Below are 21,731 nucleotides of genomic sequence, written 5' to 3'. Positions count from 1 at the left end.
AGACCAGAGCAAACTTACCAGGTTATCCAAGAGTGTACTAGTAATGGTATCTGGTTTTCCCAATCCTATGATTTCTTCCCCATCAGTCAAGTGGACTTAATAGAGGTACTTGTAAATTGCTGGAAATAAAAGATTATATTATTTCGTACGACTGCCCTGTGCTTTTCTGTCTTCGTGCCATTTCGGGGCCCTGCCCCATGCATAGTTTTGAACAGTAGTGTCAATTTGATTTGGTGCTCAAAAACATTTTTTTCCAGATGATAAATGTCTGATAAGTGAACGGTTGAAATGTCCCAGTCGACGTCGAATCCAGTGACCTTGCATTTGTCACTTTCTGCCGTGAATCACAATGTTGCTCCTCTTCTATCAGAGTTTCCTGAGACAATGTTCCCTCCTTATCAAACACAACACAGAGGAAGACAAACCCTCCATCGCATAACTCAGCAGATCTGGCTCCAGCATGAGAGCGGCTCAGTGGGATTGGCATAGGAATAATAGGGATTGACACGGATAAGAGGGGACAGGCTATAGAACGAGGCCAAGGCTTGTCTGGATGGAGGAGGAAGCTTCAAGAGCTTTCTAGAAAACGATTTCAGGAGTCTAAATGCTTTTGTAGTTTAAGATTGAATGTTGTTTGAGAGATTGGTTCAGAACACAATGTGCCTGACGCACTCGGAGACAAACTCACACACTGAGGCTCTTTGTAATCTGGCCTTCACAACACAAAACAAAAGATCTATACAGTAGCAGGAATATACGCTTATTTCTATTAAATACTTTGACCAAGAAGCATTTAAGTACCTCTTAAAAGTCATTGCGTTAGATAATAAAATATCAAACCAGGTCGCATGTTTTTTACTGTCTAATTAAGAACTAGTCAAATGTGTGAAGCTCTCATGAGCTTGTTCCATAACGAGCAGCGGGTAATGACATCATGTGACAGTCAGATGTCACTGACACAAAAAAATTGTTCTCTTTAAAAAAGTTGCATTTTTTTATTTGATCAAATTTAACTGATATTATTTCGTAGCATAAATATAATTGTTCAAAATTGTTTTATAAGAGGGTCATATGAGAGCATAATGTTTCTCACACAGATTAAGTGCTTTGCAGAGAAAGTACAGTAACGCACAACTCAAAAGCGTCTTATAATGGCCTATTCATGTCGTGCACGTAACAATGGTAAACGCTTGGAAAGATTTCAGGAGACTGTGAAATATGCGTTTGAGGAAGAATAGGTTAAAGTCGGCATGAATCAGAGTTTGCCATAGTCTTTTCTTCCATATTGTGCCGTATATCCGAGTTAACCGCCTTCAATAACAAAAAAATTAGGGCGGGACTTCTTTTGGCCCATTGGAAATTGATTGGATGGTTGTGGTTTGCTATTGGTGGATCCCATATGAGTGACGGGTTGCTCCGTCCTTGCTCCAGTGAACACATCATCAGAAAAGAGAAGTCACTGAAAGAGGGAGGGGAAGTTATATTGATGAAAGATTACAAGCACACATACATGAAAAAAATGAAGTGCTGAGATAAATAATTTACAATAAACATTGCAATATTCCATAAAACTTCATTTATGATTTCAGGGTGACACTTTCCACAAATAGGGTACAAAATGGGACTAGAAACTTTTAAATTCAATTTAATTATAATTAAATAAGTGGAAGAAGGTGAGAAAATTATGTTTGTCCACTTTAAGAGGTCAAACTAAATTTTTCTTTTATTATTTTATTTTATGACATTTGATATGACGCGTAACAACCCTGTTACCACGATTTGAAAATACACGAATATAGTTTAAAAATGATAAATGATGTAATAAAAAATTTGTACCCTGATAGAAAGTGTCCTCCTAGGCGGGACATCTGTGAGCTCTCAGCAGGACATCAGAAGGGGGTTGGACGTGTTTGGGTGAGCTGAGGTCATAGAAGGTCGTGACCCGCTGCAGACCTCCCCCTCTCCTCCATCCAGGAGCTCACTGGAGAGGAGCTGCTGGCAGAGTGTGTCCACGACCTGGAACACTGGAGTGCAGTCTGAAGGACAAGATGGGAGTTTATCCAGCGCTTTTGGATAAAAGAAAGAAAATGAAACACTAGGCAGAGCTTACCGTGACTTTTTCTGCTACACAGATCTAGTGTGTTGATCAGTATTTTCCCCAAAATCCGCCGAGAGACTCTCTATCAGGGGTCAGAATATAAAAGTTTTCATTACGTAACTTAATCGCTAGGTGGCAGAGTGGACTAATCAATGCTACTCTACTGTGCAATTTAGCACTGGCTATTCAAGGGGATTCATACAGTCTAGCATTTTCTTTATGCATAGAATAAAGAGCACTACATTTAAAAAAAAATGTAAACAAAGTGCACTAAAAAGGAACAATATATCCCACAGTGCAATGTGCATGACTTGACTATCACTGTAAAGCTGTTTTGAAACAATCTGTATTGTTTAAAGCGCTTTATATAGATACAGGTGACTCTACCTGACCTTCCATTTCCGGTTTGATGAATGAACAGTAAGTAATATTAACCAGGTCTCAACTTAATTTTTAAGTGTCTAAGGTTGCGTCCGAAATCGGACATCGGGCCCCATTTCCAAGTGAGCCTTAGTGTTATTTATCAGTGGAGACACTTTTCAAAAATGTTCATCCAGTCGTTCCAGTTGCATAGTTCGCCGGTGCTAGGCTAAAGGTAACTGCTAGCCTGCCATTAATAACTGTTTTACCCACTCCACAGTTCACCAAAAGCAAATAAATTATAACGCCAGACTATCGATGTAAATGTCTGTTGAGAAAATAATGTTAAATATCAAACTACCCTTCCATTACATTGCAATATATACTTTGTTCCCTCTGTATTTATTAGCACAGTCTACTACAGGAGCGGCGGAGGGATATGTAGTTACGTGCGCTTCGGTTCTGTGTTTACTTTTCGGCGAAGGAGCAAAGTAAAATTCCGCCGCTGCTGAGAAACTAGTTCCTGTAAATGTATTGCTTTCATAAAGTAGTTTGATTTTTAACATTATTCTCTTAACAGATATTTACATCGATGGTCTGGCGTTATAATTGATTTGCTTTTGGTGAACTATGCTCGCCTTGCTCTGTTCTGTGACGCACGTTTGTGACTATCCTGTTTGAACTCGTTCATCAAAATGAACAAATCTTTTTTCGTGTCATTTGGTTCATTCGACGAACGAAATGAACGAACTGACTCGGGAAAAGTTCGAACAGGAGAGTCACTCACGAACCGCATCACAGAACAGAGCAAGGCGACCATTTGTGCTTATAAAACTTAAACTTTGTTTTGTTTTGTTTTTTAAATGAGCGATCGTTTCGCTTGATAAGACCCTCATTCATTGTCTGGAATCGTTTAAAGCCATTTGAACAGTTTGCAGTTTGCACTGAAAGTGTCTTTTGGACCTTGAACCGTTTGGTTACCAGTAAAGTCCATTATATGGAGAAAAATCCTGGAATGTTTTAATCAAAAACCTTAATTTCTTTTCGACTGAAGAAAGAAAGACATGGACATCTTGGATGACATGGGGGTGAGTAAATTTTCACCAAAAGTTTTTTTTTAAAAGTGAACTACTCTTTAATGTCCTAAATGACCTGGCTTAATCTAAGCCCTGTCAGTGAAACCAGGCCCTATCATTGAATCTAATTCTCACTTTATGTGGAATCTGCAGCAGTAAAGTGAGCGCATCAGTCAGTCTCTCCTCCAGCAGTGAAGTATGAGCTCTCAAGCTGTCCGCCTCTTTCTGCTTCATCTGCGGGCCGTGACAGAGAAGGCAAGGGTTCATTTAATTAGAGAAGATGTGGTGGATTACAATTCTGCAAACACATGATCATAGTTTCTGCTTCAACTCTCACCTCCACTGCTTCATTTCCCCTCTCCCCCGCTTGAGGAACCCACACACATCCTTTAGTTTCTTTGCTGCGAGTGGAGCTCTGAGAGACAAGCCAGTGACAGATAGCCACTTTCTGACACCTGTAGACGGAGAATATGTCCGATTAATGCATGTGTTGTGGCCAAAAAGCACAAAAAGGAAATCCTAGGCTTGTTTTGTTTGATATTTAGGCTCTCTTTACCCTTTAGCACAGCTGTGTAATCTGTTAATCAACCGTTTGACCTCCAGGTGGCAGCACTGTCCTTCATCCATGCCTCTCTCCTCCTCTTCCTCATCTGATGCTGCCCGACCCTCTACTGACCTCTGCAGGCCATCTTCTGCACAGAGACATCACATGACCACTACTGCCTTTAAACAGATAGTTCACCCCAAAAAATAATTTTTGAATGACAGAATTTAAACTAGATCCCTTAAATGATCTAATACAATTATTTTTGCATTTGTTTCCAAGATGATAGTGATGTAAACATGCAAGTGATGATGTCACATCACAACAATGCATTTTTTTTAAACACTACACAGTGTGCTAGTATCCCATTCTGAACATAGCCACAGATATTGAGTTGCATGCCTAAGTTAACAAAGAAAATGTCATTTTTTAAGAATGAGAATTTGACTTGTTTATGACTGGTTTTTGACCTCCTTACCTCTTCTGATGAGGGCATCATCATGGAAGGAGGGAAATCCAGACCTACACGGTTCAACTTGTGTTTCGGTTCTGTTCATGTTCAGCTCTGTGCACGTGCACTGGGCCCTGAGAACAAGTCATAAAGCACTGTAAACATGATCAAATAACCATCTGTGCAGGTGAGTCAAGATCTTTGGAATCAAAATGTTGAAGATCACATGACTGAAAGAGTTTCTTGTGCTGCAGATGCATGTGCAGACCGTGTGGATTTTCTGTTGAGGAACCTGGCAGGTTTCAACCTGCTTTTCCAGGTGAGGAATGAGCATTACATCACCGCTCTGTGATGCAAATAATGAAATATTAACCCAGATATTAATCTGCAAAGAGTACTGAAAGCCAGCCATCTACTTGATTGATTGCAAGGTTAATATGAGCTAAAGTTTTAACACCGGCATTTGGCCATGCATGCTGGAAATGGTTCTTAGAATATATTAGTTGATTATACTGAAACTTCCTACAGTTGTTAGCACTAGTTTTTGGTTTGTAATCTCTAATTCATACTCAATTGCAGACAGAGACCGAGGAGAATTCAGGAAACCTGTGTAAAAACTACCATTAATAGTTTTTTTTTATTTTTTTATTTTATTCTGTTGGTGACACATTTGGCACTGAAATTAAAAAAATGACAAATTTATCATTTTGTTTAAATTTTTTCTTATAGTTCACTATTTATACCTTTTTATTTAGCATATTATACTTGTATTTTTGTAATACGTGTAATACGATATATTTAAAATGTTTTTAGAAATGCAAAATCATATAAATTAGATTAAATTAATTAGGTTTTTTTTTCACTGTTATATTTCTTATGGTTATTATCAACTAAATTTATTTTTGGAATTGTTTGTGCATTAAGTTCATTTAATATGAAAACCCAACGCACAAAAAAAAGTCTTTGTCTTTTAAAAAGTCGTTTATAAAAATGTTTTTTCAACATATTTATCATTTTTAGCTTGTAGAAGTGTACATTAACATATACTAATAGATGTGGACTTAAAGCCACACAATACTTCATATAAAATTTCTCTGTACTTTACAGCTTTCCTCAGGTCTTTGCATTATGTTGATAGATGCAAGAGACAAATGAGACGGCACTGTAAAAATCACTGACCATAGACATCTTTGATCTCTGTCTGTCCAACATACCTGCTTAAACGCGTGTCTGGACGCAGGCCTACCTTATATCCTTCCCCACAGGATATAATACGATATGTAGAGTTAGATGCTGTAATAGCAGCTTTGAGTGACTTGCTGTAATACTCACACTTAAAAGCAAATGACTAATAAGTGTTTTCAGGAAACTGTGCCATCCTGTGTTATTAAGGCAAGTCATTAACATCTGTCAAGGGAAAATCAAGCATGCCTGCGACATGCCCTCAATGCTACTCCTTAATAATCCATCTGTGTCATAACCAACCCCGGTTCCTTGACTCACCAACACCAACTCAAGCCAGAATCCACTCTGGAGCATCAGTGCAGGTACTGTACACTCTCAGAAAAAAAGGTACAAAAGCTGTCACTGGGGCTGTACCTTTTCAAAAGGTAAACTTGTGTCCATTCTAGGTGCTAATATGTACATTTTAGGTGCCAATAAGTACATTTTAGGAACTGATATGTACATTTCAGGTGCTATTATGTACATTTCAGGTGCTAATATGTACATTTTAGGTGCCAATAAGTACATTTTAGGTACTGATATGTACATTTCAGGTGCTATTATGTACATTTCAGGTGCTAATATGTACATTTTAGGTGCCAATAAGTACATTTTAGGTACTGATATGTACATTTCAGGTGCTATTATGTACATTTCAGGTGCTAATATGTACATTTTAGGTGCCAATAAGTACATTTTAGGTGCTAATATGTGCATTTTAGGTGCTAATATGTGCATTTTAGGTGCTAATATGTACATTTTTAGTGTTAATTTGTACATTTCAGGAGCTAATATGTCTATTTAGGTCCTAATATGTATATTTTAGGTGCTAATATGTATATTTTAGGTGCTAATATGTACATTTTAGGTACTAATATGTACATTTTAGGTGTTAATATGTACATTTTAGGTGCTAATATGTACCACTAAGGTACCAATATGCAGCCTTTGGGTACAAAAGTGTACCTTTTTAAAAGGTACAGCCCCAGAGACAGCTTTTGTACCTTTTTTTCTGAGAGTGTACAAATCTTCCAGTTATGCAAGATTTAGTGTTGATTATGGTTTCTTGTCTGGGAACGCCTTTGTGGTCTGCTCTGGGTCTTAGAAAAGTATTTCTGTCACGACACCTGTGTTTGGCACAGTAATGGGTGTGACAGTTTTGATATGTTTGGTCTTGGCGGAATAGATCTGCTACACTGCTGCTTGCACGGGACTTGCTAGCTACTGCCAATACATGAACAAGACATGCTTCTGCTGTACAATGAATTACCCGTGGCCAGTGTTGTGTCTAAAGGTGTTCATTGAACGATTGTTTATCAACTCTTTCATGAACATGAACTGAACGTACTGTATTACTGCCTGATGAACGTTACTGTGAACTCGTTCATTCTGGTCTGTGAACACTCGCTCTTTCAGTTTAACTTCGTACAATAGGGTGACTGATTTCTTTAGAGCTTTCCGGGTGAAAACACGCATAAACAGGCCTTAATATGTAGCCCAAAACGAATCTTTTTCTGAGTCAATTTGGTGCATTTCGTTCGTTGAATAAACCAAATGACATGAAAAAAGATTTGTTTATTTTGATGAACGAGTTCGAACAGGAGAGTCACGTACGCGCATCACAGAACAGAGCAAGGCGACCATTTGAGCTTATAAAACTTAAACTTTGTTATTTATTTATTATATGAGCGATCGTTTCGCTTGATAAGACTCTTATTCATCGTCTGAAAACGTTAAAAGCGCAGTTTGCATTGAAACATTTGCATTTGCATTGTCTTTTGGACCTTGAACCGTTTGGTTACCACTGAAGTGCATTATATGGAGAAAAATCCTGGAATATTTTCATCAAAAAACTTAATTTCTTTTCGACTGAAGAAAGAATGACATCTTGGATAGGTAAATTATCTGCAAAAGTTTTTTTAAAAGTGAACTATTCCTTGGACCAGCCTGCGATAGAGTTTAGTGACAGAACTTTATATGCAACTCGGTCTTGAAAAGAACTGGTTCAGAATAATCGTATAATTTTGATACTTTTAATTAATTTTACACTATTGATAATTCCTATATGAACGGAAATATTAAACAAAATCATTTTATGAAAAAATTAAGTGTCTTTTCAAACCTGTATGCATTTCTATATTCTGTGGAACACAAAAGAAGATATTTTGAAAAACTTTTTTTTTTTTTAAATCAATACAATGAAAGTCAAATGGATTCCAGTGTTATGTTGGACCCCACTGACTTTTATGGACAAAAACTGAATTTTCATTCTTGGGTGAACTACAGTATACCTTTAATAATTCTCAGACAGTACCGTTTGAAATATTTGAAAATATTTTGAATACATTCATATTCATTATGGCTGCAATATTGGATTATATACACTGTAAAAAAACTGTAATATTATGAAAGACTATTATTATTTAAAAAAATGATTTAATTTATTTCTGTGATGCAAAGCTGAATTTTCAGCATCATTACTCCAGTCTTCAATATCACATGATCCTTCAGAACTCATTTCATTCTAATATGCTGATTTGCTGCTCAAGAAACATTTCCGATTGTTATCATTGTTGAAAATAGTTGTGCTGCTTAATAAGTTTGTGGAAACCGTGATTCTTTGTTTTCAGGATTCTATAATGAACAGCATTAGCAGTTATAAATCTCTTTACTGTCACTTTTGCTCAATTGAATGCATCCTTGCTGAATAAAAGTATTAAATTATTTATTACTGACTCCAAACTTTTGAACTATTGTAGCATTTGATGAATAAAAGTGAGAAGTACCTGAACTTCTCCAGCTGGTTCTCCAGACTCTGGACTCGTTCTCGGAGCAGGTCAGCTCGTTTGGCCTGGTCTTGTAAAGCTTTCACACCCTCCAGCCCTGCGGCCAGTGACCCTCTGACCTCTTCTGTCCTCTTCTTAATCCGTGCGTTCTCAGTCCTGATGGTGTCCACAGTCTCCTGCATCCTGCTGAGCTCTCCATAAGCTGCCATCAGCTCTTCCTCTAACCTCTGGTTAAACCTCATGGCTTCCTCCAGCTGTCCATCACGCGAAGCACGGATCAGCTCCAGCTCTCGCAGGAGGTCTTTAGTGCTTCTTCGGGTGTCCCATTCCATGTGTTTGGACTGACGTGAGTTTGCTTTGCCCCCAGCGCTGCAGTCTTGTCTCTCCGGGGTTCCACCAGCAGTGTGTTGGGGCGGCACGTCTTTCCGGCGTAACGCCACCTCCAGTGCCATGCACCGCGCGTCGCTGCTCTGCAGGGCTGAACGCAAGTCCTCCACCAGCTCCCTCAGACTGGCGTTCTCCAACTCTAGCTGGTCCTGCCATCTCCTCTGAGGGGTAACATCCACTGCAATGCATATAGTACAAATACATCTTCAGTTCTGACCAAATGTATCATTTGAAAACACATAAGGTAGCTATAAGGTTTTTCTTAATAAATGTGATACAATAAAAATCAAATATTGTTATTAGATGTGTAAAATCATATACATGATGCCTTTAATTTTATTTCAAATATTTTTCTTTTCTTTTATGTTACTATTATTAAACCTATCAATAAAAAAAAATACTTGTTTCTTTAAATAAAAATAGTCAGGTTCTCTGAGTTACAGTAATAGCAGACACTACAATACACATTAAAAAATTAGACCTTCAGTAAAATTACTACATTTTCTTTTTGCTTTGAAATTAATTCAGAGAAAGTATACATTATTTATTAATCAGTGCAAATACAAGTTAGTAAATAAATGTTAAATAAAATATTTATTGGTATATTCTTATCCATTTTCTGCTTGTTTAAAGCATTTTCAGATTTAATCCTTTATGAAGGGTGTTCACCAAGGCTGCATCATCTATTTGATTAAAAATAGATAAAATAAGTAAACAGTAATATTGTGTGTAAATAATTTATTCCTGTGGTCCAAAGCTGTTTTTTCAGCATGATTATTCCAGTCTTCAGTGTCACATGATCCGATATGCTGATTTGCTGCTCAAGAAACATTTCTTAGTATTATCAATACTGAAAACAGCTGATTAATATTTTTGTGGAAGAAGTAATACGTTTGTTTATATAACATTACATTTAACATGTAATTAACATCCAATTTCTGGAAGGCACAGACATTACACTCCTTAACCTCCCGTAAATAAATCTTCATTAATTAATAAGACTAAAAATGTCCCCTAAGGCTTGAGTTTTTGGATGGAAAAATGAGTGTGTGTGTGTGTGTGTGTGTGTGTGTGTGTGTGTGTGTGTGTGTGTGTGTGTGTGTGTGTGTGTGTGTGTGTGTGTGTGTGTGTGTGTGTGTGTGTGTGTGTGTAAGTAAGTTGTACCTGCGGTTTTGGTGGATTCCACAGCAGAAGTCTGTGAATGATTCAGATTCTGAGAGTGTCCTGGTCTTCTCACTGACCTCTTTCGGTTCTGATGATCGGTAGACAGATCAAAACTGACGCACTTTCTCCTCCGGACACGGGGACACCGGAGTCGCATCTCGCGCTCGATGTGTTCGGTCTCCTCACTGACCGGGAGTCGAGCTCCAATCTGTCTTTCCTGAGCTTTAAGCGAGAAAAATCCACATAGTCGCGCGTGGAATTCTTTAAAGTTAAGCACACGAGGAAGTTGTTCTGAGGTGCCATTCTCAGTCCCTGCGCTCGCGGGAATCCCCAAAATCAAACACAGACTCCTGAAGTCCTCATCCGAGACGAGATCATCACCGTTGTAAAAGGCCAGGTGATGAAACACCTCCTGGAGATACTGGTCCACGCCGGTAGCCAAAACCACGATCTCGTTTTCCACGCAGGGATCTGGATTGAAGTGGTGCGCGAGAGCGCATCTGAGCCACTCGCTTTTACGCGCCGCGCGGACACGCGAAACCTGCATGACTGAAGACATCCAATGATCCACAAAACACCCGGGTTTCTACATGTCCACCTTCCTCAGATAACTGATGTGTATATGTAACACGTGCTTACAAGATGGGAGTATAAAAGGCAACGCTTTACATTACAGTGCCAACGTTTCCCCTAAACATAAGACTAACTGAATCTAAAATGCATGGTTGACTTCAAATGCTTTCCTCAACCTCTTCCTTCAGGGTTTGTGGTTGTGTGCGTCTTCAAACGACCCACTCCACCCTTTGGGTTGACAGAGGTGTGTGTGTGTGTGTGTGTGTGTGTGGTGTTTCCATGGCACGTGAAAGCTTTCAGATCCGTCCAATCATAGCTCATTTCAGACTGAGGATTTTTTTTTTTTTTTTGGACCACGACCAAGTAAGTGATCTTCTCTGGAGCTTGAAGACACTTCATACAGGTAAACGTGGACGCTTTTAAATGGAAGTTTTATTGAAGTTTAGAGATCACTTTGAGGGACTTTAGAAGTATGACTCACTCACTTACAAAAGACTGAAATGAAACGGGTAACACCCATAGGTGTAGAAGCTTTTACGCTTTTTTATCTATCTATCTATCTATCTATCTATCTATCTATCTATCTATCTATCTATATATCTATCTATCTATCTATCTATCTATCTATCTATCTATCTATCTATCTATCTATCTATCTATCTATCTATCTATCGATCTATCTGTCTGTTTATCTATCTATCTGTCTGTTTATCTATCTATCTATCTATCTATCTATCTATCTATCTATCTATCTATCTATCTATCTATCTATCTATCTATCTAGACAGATATGTCTACTACATATCAATATATCACAATGTTTATCTATGCAAAGAGTTAGTCAGAAGATGGCCTCCAGCTTTAGTCACAAGCCTTTGTTTCTTGACTGGAACTTACAGTAGGTTGACTTCCCGTAACTAAAGACCCTTGAAGACACTTGATACAAAAGTCCTCTGTTAGTGTCTCTCAGATATATACCACTCCGGAAATAACTGTCTTCACCTTAATAGCCTAGTTCATGACAAATAATGTCATCCCACAGGAAATACTCCCGCAATTACACTGGTAGCTCATTCCGTCATGTGTCATGTTGTATTTTTTTCTGTATAGTGACTCAGAGAATAAAGTGCTTTTGTTGAAAGGTGAGTGCAAACACTAAGGTAGCGTCATTGTTTTAGGTGGGTTTTTTTTTTTTTTTTTCTGTAAGGTTATTCACCAGTGAATCGCTGTCTTACTTTTGTTGTTATGTCTTAAATCTGCTTGAATCATGTTATATCTTTTTGTACAGCGCCAGATTGTCTATCTAGATGTGAGATATCATGGTTTCTGTCGGGTCTTGATGAGACAAGTCAAGGCTCCAGAGAGCTATTTTAAAGCAGACATCATTTTGTCAGCCATTGATCAGGCTTGTTTGTTTTCATCCTAAAATGGTCCATCCATCCCATTCAATTCTTAAGTGAGAAATTCGCATTGTCAGGTGCTAATGTAACAGTGAAGTGTTTTACATGTGTGTTCAATGCAGAAGTTGCTGCCTCAATTATGAGCGGATGCTAGGGTGTTTTGAGGGATTTTTTTAATGTCTGGCTTATCAAACACCATCAACAAATACTGTATTATACATTATTTATCCACTACCCATATACAAATTTATAAAACTATTGGTTTCAATTCTTGATTCTGATTGGTCAATAGCTGTACTTTATTCATGATAAAACACGGCTGTGACCGCTTCATCACTGCGCAAAACTGTGTATGTTGTGTTTATTTGAGCTTTCATGCATATTACACTTTGGAACGTTGTTGCTGTTCACGGTCAGGGACTATTTTTTCTAGCGGAAGGAAGGCTTTTAGTGATTTTACTTCATGAAATTTCCACTAATACATTTTTGTTTAACTTTAATAGCTTTATTGTGTGGTAACCCATTTATAAAAGCAATAAGATACTCGAGGCAAGTTCTGTATCGTGAATAAGTAACGGCTGAAGGGGTTGCAGGCACAACGCGAATATAGCACAGCCTCATTTACGTAATGATGTTATTTATGATTTTATTAATTGCCATAGTGTTTTGAAGTTTTTTATATTTGCATCATCATGAGTAGCAATGATAATATTGTAATAATATTAATATGATTTATCCCTTATCTATAATTATAGTATATGATTAAGAGCAGTGCTTGGGCAAAATTGTATATTTTCCATAATTAAACGATTAATGATTAAAAAACAATAAATGATCCATTATCCATAATATTTATTATTTAATTATCCATTATATATATATATATATATATATATATATATATATATATATTGCACTGGGTGTTGCTATACAATAAAAAAATATATATGTTTTTTATATGTTTTATTATATATGTTAATAATATTTAATGAATGAATTAAAGGGATAGTTCACCCTAAAAGAAAATTCTGTCAGTATTTTTACTCACCCTCACACAATCCTGTAAGACCTTTTCCTTCTTTTTGGGCCTCTAGTAAGTTAACATAGTGATTGCGTAGATCTACGTCCCACGTAGGCTCACTATTGGCCGACGCTGGTCATGTGTGTGATGCGCGTGACGTACAACAACAGATCATACGTTGTTAAACTAGTAAGCTGACTCGAGGCCCATAGAGAAGGAAATGAATAGTTGAATAAAGTCGTTATTTTTGTTTGTTTTTGCGCACAAAAAATCTCGTCGTTTGATAAAGTTAAGATTTAGCCACTATAGTCACTTGGACTATTTTAACGATGTCTTTAATACATTTTCAAGACCGGCAAGTTTCCATTCCTTAAGAAGCCTCTGGACTAGTATGGGGAACTGATCCAGCTATCAGATTTCATCAAAAATATCTTAATTTGTGTTCTGAAGATTAACGAAGGTCTTACGGGGTTGGAAACCCATGAGGGTGAGTAATTACTGGCAGAATTTTCATTTTTGGGTGAACTATCCCTTAATGATCCATTGACTTTGACAGAACCACTAATTATGATATTGGTTTTCAAGAATAGTCATTGACCTCTTACCTAGACCTAATTGTTTTGAAAATTAACTTTGCTCTTTGGAATTTTCTGCTCAAGTGTAACCAAAGAAGAAATCCCCAGTTTCTTCAGCCCACAATCTAAGAACAGCAAACATCCAAGTTAAAGATTATCCAGAAACCTGTTCACCTGCTTAAAGGGATACTCCACCAAAAAATTAAGATATTTTGAAGAACGATTGGAACCAAACAGTTGTTTGGCTCCATTGACTTCCATAGTAGCCTAGAAAAAAAAATACCATGGAAGTCAATGGAGCCAAAGTTCCAAACGTTCTTTAAAACGTCCTCTTCAGCAGAAGAAAGAAACTCATACAGGGTTGCAACAACATTAGGGTGAGTAAATCATGACAGAATTTGCATTTTTGGGTGGAGTATCCCTTTAAGGTCAACAGGTAAAACATCAATATCACAAATCTGTTCATAGTTTTTCTCCAGTGTTTGGAAATAGATTTGAGGAAACATTTAGTTGCCACACTTTATATTGAAAGAAATTGTCAGGATAAGCAAAGCACAATCTAAACAAAACAGTCTCAAAAGCCAGACTGAATGAGTGATGAGAGTGCTTTAATAACCAGGGCTCAAGAGACACTCTCACATTTTATACTCTCAATAGGCTTCCTAATGGTGCATGAAATCGGTGTCATTTCATCTGACAGATTATTCTCTGTAATCTTTTTTCAAATTACTCTGATTTTCAGAGCCAAATGGGATTGTAATGCTGTGCGTGGAAAATGAAACCTCCTCGGATCAATAGAGAATCACATTGAGCCATTCACGTCCGAACCGGCAGCTGCTCTTCTAAAGCTTGTTTACTTTGGTTCAATGGAGCTTATTTGAAACTGAAAGCTTTTTGGAGCCCACGGCATTGTCATAATAAGGTGTCAGGGGTCAAAGGGCCACAGGGAGAAGATACAGACCATGTTTCTGGAAGGTAATTGCTCTATTGGTGGGTTTGGGATCTTGGCTTTTGTTCAGTCCATTCTGTGGCTCAAACTCAATGCAAGTGTATGAGCACGTAAAGACCAACACCAACGCTCACATGCAACACCTTATCAAACCCTTCCTTGACCTCAGAGAACATATCCCACCCAAGCGGCAACATTCTAATCTGAAAAATGAAGCCTACCCGGAAGTACATCGAAAATCCACGAGGGGCAGGTCCCAAAAGGGAGCAAATGTCAATAGACTTCGTGTTAAAATATCCGTTTTCACAACATAAATTCATATGTTTACATGTTGGTCCCATGGACTTTTATTGTATTTTTCGATTGGTTCCGAGTGGCTGAAAACTGCGAGTGGGGTGAATTTTTTTCTAACTCGTTAGTTTAGATAGTATTTAGATATAAAATGTATGACAAATAAGGGCGGTTAACTTTGACAGCTGCGCCGAGTGGAATTTGACGTCTGCCACAACACATCATACCACCTCTGTATCCTTTCTGAACATTTGTATTTTGTATTTTCCAAGATGACACCGCCCATACCCCTCATAAACAGCCTCAAAACTGTTCTAAAGTCTATGGGTGACGTCACAGACGCTTTGCCCATATTTTTTATATGATCCCACCTCGTCTTAAGGATCTCAGACTCTCTTCTGAAAGTTTTTCCCAAGCTGAAGCTATTTAATCTCATCGCTGTCTAAACAATTGAGAAGAGATCTCAGTTGCATGACATCATGCTCATTTAGCTGATAACATTTGTATCAGATTTAGACATCAAATCTTTTTGATTTCAGATGCACTTAAGCATATGTGTGCAGGCATTCCACTGCGATGTGGAATTCAGAGATTTGTCTGGAAGGACTGAAATGATATTCACACAGTCCTCCACACAATTCCTTATCACACCAACGTTTACAACAGCCTATAAAACACTAAATTGATGTTTGTGTTCCACCATAGTATAGACTATACACAGTTTTACTTCTTCTGCAATAAATATAGACTGCAGTTTTTGAACCTGAATGGCATTTTTGAGATTATGGTATGTTATTATATACATCAAAGCTGTAATATGGATGAGTAATGCCTGTCAAGAACACACCAGGGTCCTATTTCACCCCCAAATCAAATGAAAAAGCTATTTATAAAGACTTGTGGCATTGCTTTCATTACGATTTGACATTTTTCCATCAAAATGTTTTGATGTACTGCCATTTATGAGGATTTTAAAGGCAGGGCGGGCGATTTGTTTCAGAAACAATTGTTGTTAATGCTGATTGAACGTCTCCTGAGACACTGTAAAAAAAATATTGTTGGTTTAACTTAAAAAAGTAAGTAACCTGGTTGCCTTAAAATTTTAAGTTGATTGAACTGGAAAAAGTGAGTTCATACAATAAAGGAGATTAATTTAATCATCAGAAACTCAAAATAATAAGTTATATCAACTAAATAAATTATTTAAGTTGATTTGACAAAAGAAAAAATGTGATAACAAATCTTGAAAATATTTTTTTACAGTGTAGCAATCACTAAGTTAAGTGAATTCATATAGTATTGGAAGGTGAAGGACAATAAAATGTCAATCATTGCATTTTGTCCGAATGCTATGAGACCATGTTCTACCTGGCGGTCGGCTTACTTTCATAAGCACATCTAGTCCTATACGCCCTGCGGGCTCTTTCTCTGTTTGTTGTTGTGCTATTTTAAAACTAATTCCACTCATTTCATTGTGACTTTTAACTCTGAATGGAGGCAACTTTAAAGCAAACAATCTATTGAAGCGCTAATCTTTCTTTCATTATTCATGGTGTATGTGTTTCCGCCACCTGTTTAGTGAGCCTCTCCTCTCTTCCTTCCAAATGAACCAGCTTCTCTTTAACACTCTTAAATGCAATTGTCTACCTTTAGCTTTGCGCACAACAGATGCCACACACAAAATAGCTGAAGCAGGAACAGTAAATTCCCCAGCCTTTAAATCAAGTATTGTTCCTGCTGTAAAGACCTACAGGAGACTGAAGCCGCAGAAGCTCTGGCGGGTTTACAAGAGACCCGGAGGGCCGTTTAAAAGCGGGACGTGTTGTGTGTGTGGCCCGACACTCACTAGAGGAGGTTAAAATCATCAGGGCTCGTGTGTGTAGAGGAGGAGGATGAGACAAAGGAAGACATAAAACTCTGACAGCAGTGCAGATGGCCGACGGAACTTCGCTTCCACAGTCCAGAAACGGAATGGGGCTTTAATGATGTCACTTCTGCCATTCTTTATGGAACAACTGAGCTCTAGTGAAATTAACATGGGAAAACTTCAAGTGTGAATTAGAGACGTTTAGATTACATTTATTCGTTTGGCAGAAACTTTTATCCAAAGTAATTTGCAGTACATTTCCCCAGGGAACCAAACTGACCTTGGTGTTGCTTGGTGTTGCGTGCTCCACTCCACCACATGATATTATTAACAATGTTAAAATTAAACTTTTTTTGTGAGTGAAAATGTCCTAAAGGACCTTGAATTGTTTACTTTGTATTCAATTAAATGCAACAAACAATACATAGAAGAAAAAGAATAAGTCCCATATATTTTCTTAAAGGGATACTCCACCGTTTTTCATTTCAAACTGTCATTCCCTTTACTAAGACGAGTTGATGCATACCTCTGTTGTCTCAGTGCGTGCGCTCAATCACTCTGGCGCGCTGCGCGAGACACTTTGATAGGAATAAACTAGCCCAGTTTATTCAATATGGGCCAAGCAGAGAAGCAACCAAACACCTCCACCGGTTTCCCTATTTAAATACAGTTACTCAAGCAGTGTAACTCAACTAAAAAAAACTATATTTTTAAGTTTTAGATTGGTGCTTGCTTAAATTCTTTGCTATATTGTTAGTATAAGTCATTTTGATCCGTACTTTTGTCATATTTTTTTTTAGCTTTGCTTTATTTCAATTTTAGTAATTTTAGTATTTCAGCTTACGCTTTTTTTCAGTTAGATGCCAAAGCAATTTTTATTTGTTTTTACATTTTTCATGTTGGCCTTTAAGTTTTAATAATTTCTTGTTAGCTTTAGCTAACAATAACAATAATGTGTGGGTGGTTGCTAGGGCGTTGCTATGGTGTTTTAAGTCAGTTCTCAGAGCTAAGTTAATTATCGGCCAAAAAAGACAATGTTCCTGGATCAACATTATGTTGTTGATCCTGGAACAACAGTCCTGTCCGATAAACAGTGCTATCCCCTAAGCATAACCCTATAAGTTATCCCTAAAATCAAAGGGAAATAATAAGTAAATAGAAGAACACTCGTTGTAAACCTAAACTTGACAAAACTCTGTAAAAAGACTCAAATCTGTTGGTTGATTGGAATGTTGTTCCAGGATCAACAAAGATGTTGATAAATGTTGTATGAATTGGTGAAATCACGTTCACTGTGCTTGTTACATTTCAATTCAAGAATGTTCCATATACAGTATCATGTAAATTGTTCATAAGTAAAACTTGCATGTTTCCCAATGTTTGTGACTTTCAATGTGTCAGTTTTACGACAATCTTGTGGGGAGAAACAGCCAATAATGATGTTTGGGAACCCATCTGTCTTCTTTTTGTTAAATTATCCAGCAAGCAGGCATTTGTATTGTGCATGTGCAGGTAATTATTAACAGAGAGGATTTCCGTGTATGTGTGTGTGTGCGTGTGTTAACATGAAAGAACACAGCCTAAATGTATAGTGCATATGTGTGCATGCATATTTGCACATGTGAAAACAGGAATCCAGTACAATCTTTACTGCATAAGAAGTGTCAACATGAACTTTGAAAGGGGAATTTGTCTTGGGTGTGGAGATCTTTGGGTCACCCAGAAAGAATAGCCTAACCCTTTATAAAACAGCGAACCGGTAAGTCATCGTGTGTTCATTTGGAGAGCAAATATTTCTGAAGTCGTTGATATCTCATAAGGCGCTAGCGGTGCTTTTGCAGACACAAGTTCTGAGTTTCCAGGATACATTGACAAGCAACCAACCCCCTCAAAAAAAAAAAAAAAAAAAAAAAAAAAATCACACAACATTCCAGTTCTCAAGAACAATTGAGAATCCCTGACTAAAGACGGAAACGGTTGACAGAGACGTGTATCTGCAAGTGTAAAAGCAAGACATCAGTGTGTGCAGTGGCCCATTCATTTATGCTCCCTGAAAAAGGAAACCCATATGCCTGAGAGGGATTGTTTCCTGTTAGACATGACAAGTTAATAGTGATGTAGAATATTTTACAGAACAACAAGTGAGAACATATTATAAATCTTCTGGGGTTTTTTTAAAGCATTTTTTCTTGTGGCAAAAACAAAAACAAAAAAAAAACATTGAATTTACGAAGTACTATTTTTCCAGCCACATCATTTTATTGGATTCTACAAAGCGTTTAAAATCGAAAAATATTTTAGTGTGTAACGGCTGGCTCACTATTGGCCTGTCCTGCCAGATAAGTCAAGTCAGCTGGCTAAGCTTCGGACGCAGCCAGTTTACCAGTCCAATGTTTGAAGAAGTTTATGTAAAATAAAAAAATAACAAAAACAATATTGACATATTTTAAATAGGCTATAATAATAATAATCATAATGATGATAAAATAACCAAAAAAAAATACTAGAACACTAAAACTATAACTAAAATTAAAATGAGAACTGGACATATAAAATTGATTAAAATATTAATATAGCTAGGTATGAGGTTTATTTTTCTGCTAACCTTATCCACCAGAGGTCACTTTTGCTCATGTTATAAAAACATTTATGATTTGGGCCCATTGTGCGTTTTAGTCTTACTGTCTATGGTTTTAGTCCAGTCATTTTAAGCCAAACTGGGGGTCAACCTAGGACAAACTGCAACAGAAGCAAAGTCAACTGATTCTGCATCCTCAATATGTCACGAGTAAGGAAAAAAAAGTTTAGAAAAAGACATAAATAGCCAATTCAAACGCCTATTCGTTCTTTTTCTCATGTGAATAGGCTAACATTTTTATCCTTTAGATATAACCATGAAAATTACTGAGTTGATTACTTAAGACAAACAAAAAATGTTTGACAAATTTTTTTTTGGTAATATTAGCAAAAGGTGCATTATAATGTCAGATTATTTATTTTACCTATAGCCTACCTTTTTTCTTCTGCATTCGCCTTACCCTTATCTCCTGTTCTTCCCTCAGACTCATCCCCCAGAAACAGTCCCACGGACCCAGCCCCAAACTCTAAGTTTAAAGTACTTCTGCCTCTATGATTTGATGCTAAATGGGTTACCAGACCTTAAAATTAAGTATTTTACTGTTAAATGCCATCAAGATTCAACAAGACATTTTCACCTGGTAATACCCAATGTTTAGATATGTTGTGGTATTTATGGAAATTAGCACATATCTAATTAGATTATGCACTGTTTGCCCATGTTAACAAAAAATCTTGACAAAACTTCTAATACATTTTTTGTCTTGATGTAAGTAATCAACTCATTCATTTTCATGGTGATATCTAGAGGTTAAAATGTTTCCCCTATTCACGTGAGAAAAATAATGAATATGCGTATGAATAGGCTATATTTGGGTCTTCCCCTAATGGGATTCTTATGTGCTTTTTTCCCTTACTCAGGACACAAAATCAGTTGAGTTTGCTTCTGTTGCTAATTTTCCGACTCCTTTTCATAAAATGACTGGACTATTTGTGAGAGACCCCTAGTGGCCTGATTCATAGCATTACATGCAATAATGGCACATGATTACAGTAAACCTGAGATTAGTTTAGACAACACAGTCCTTTTATGCTAGTCATTTGATTTGGCTAAATATTCAGATTGTTTACATTTCCCCATGTTAAACACTTACTTCATTTTTTTCACATTATATGGTATATAATGTATGGTACCATGCTACATAAAATATATTTCAAAAGAAAAAGACTAAATAATGAGCATATGTTTAATGAGAGACATAAAGTCAGGTTATTTACGAATCTTATTACGCAGAATCTTACTACTGTAATATTCATGAGCCAGGCCTTTGCCAAGGACGACCACAAAGCAACGTAATTTCACCTAATTAATATTAATAAGTCAGGCCTTCGCCATTGGAAGGTTCTGAAGTCCCATCAGCCTGACCTCATTCATATTCATGAGCTACCTCCGTCATCGGATGATTTCTTGTGGGCGGTGCCTGCAGAAGGAAGAAGCAGCGTTTTTTCCTGCCGTGATGACAGAAACCAACGGTACCGGTGTCGTGCCAAGGTACTTACCCCTGAAAGGAAGTGTATCCCCGGTCGCGGGAGCGCGCACGCATTCAGCAGGAGGTGTGTCATTACTTTGTCCAAGATGAATTAAACTATAACACGTGAATTGTTTAAGTCATCGTTTTACTGTTGTTGTTGTTTTGTTTTTTTTTATCGACGAGGTTTAGCAAAGACAGATATCATGTGGCCCATCAAAAACTAATTATTTTGTGGGCAAACGATCTAGCTTCATGCACGGAATGGATCAATTCTCACGAGAATGTACTGAAAAACTAAGACGACCATATCGTTTCACAAGCAAACAGCCCGTGGATATAAAATTGTTCTTACCCCCCCCCCCCCCTCCTCCTCCTTCCATGGTGAATTATTACCAAAATCATTCAATAATGCATTGCACTTATACATAGGCAAACAACGATTTTACCGATGATGGCCTATCATCAAGTGTTTTATTTTATGAATACTGTACATCATGTCTAATAACAGCAGTGAATATGAACACATTTCCTATTTCCTGACTAAAGTTATAGTGGGATACAGATTTTTTCAGACCGTATTTTCGACCTGCCAAAATATGTACCCCCCCCCCCTAAAATCTACAGGTGATGGCCTATCATCTAGTGTTTTATTTTATGAATACTGTACATCATGTCTAATAACAGCAGTGAATATGAACACATTTCCTATTTCCTGACTAAAGTTATAGTGGGATACAGATTTTTTCAGACCGTATTTTCGACCTGCCAAAATATGTACCCCCCCCCCCCAAAATCTACAGGTGATGGCCTATCATCTAGAGTTTTATTTTATGAATACTGTACATCATGTCTAATA

General features: G+C 37.3%; 1 protein-coding gene across 2 annotated transcripts; it reads right to left on the bottom strand.

Moving 5' to 3' along the window:
- Positions 1-787: 787 nt before the first annotated feature.
- On the bottom strand, positions 788-10,946 carry LOC120474769 (EF-hand and coiled-coil domain-containing protein 1). Of its 2 annotated transcripts, none has more exons than XM_039665372.2 (9): positions 10,091-10,946; positions 8,540-9,104; positions 4,557-4,663; positions 4,091-4,223; positions 3,872-3,989; positions 3,670-3,768; positions 2,111-2,180; positions 1,837-2,036; positions 788-1,459 (listed from the first exon to the last, which is right to left on the bottom strand). In XM_039665372.2, exons 1-8 carry the CDS (start codon positions 10,647-10,649, stop codon positions 1,879-1,881), a joined length of 1,809 nt encoding a protein of 602 aa, XP_039521306.2. In that variant the 5' UTR covers positions 10,650-10,946; the 3' UTR covers positions 788-1,459; positions 1,837-1,878. The 2 variants fall into 2 exon arrangements, with proteins under 2 accessions (XP_039521306.2, XP_039521305.2); XM_039665371.2 differs by having other exon boundaries at positions 789-1,459; positions 4,091-4,226; positions 10,091-10,943.
- Between the last annotated feature and the right edge of the window lie 10,785 nt (positions 10,947-21,731).

Source organism: Pimephales promelas, chromosome 21 (assembly GCF_988280905.1).
Source record: "Pimephales promelas chromosome 21, fPimPro1.hap1.1, whole genome shotgun sequence".
NCBI lineage: Eukaryota > Metazoa > Chordata > Actinopteri > Cypriniformes > Leuciscidae > Pimephales > Pimephales promelas.
This window is presented reverse-complemented; position numbering and strand designations above follow the sequence as displayed.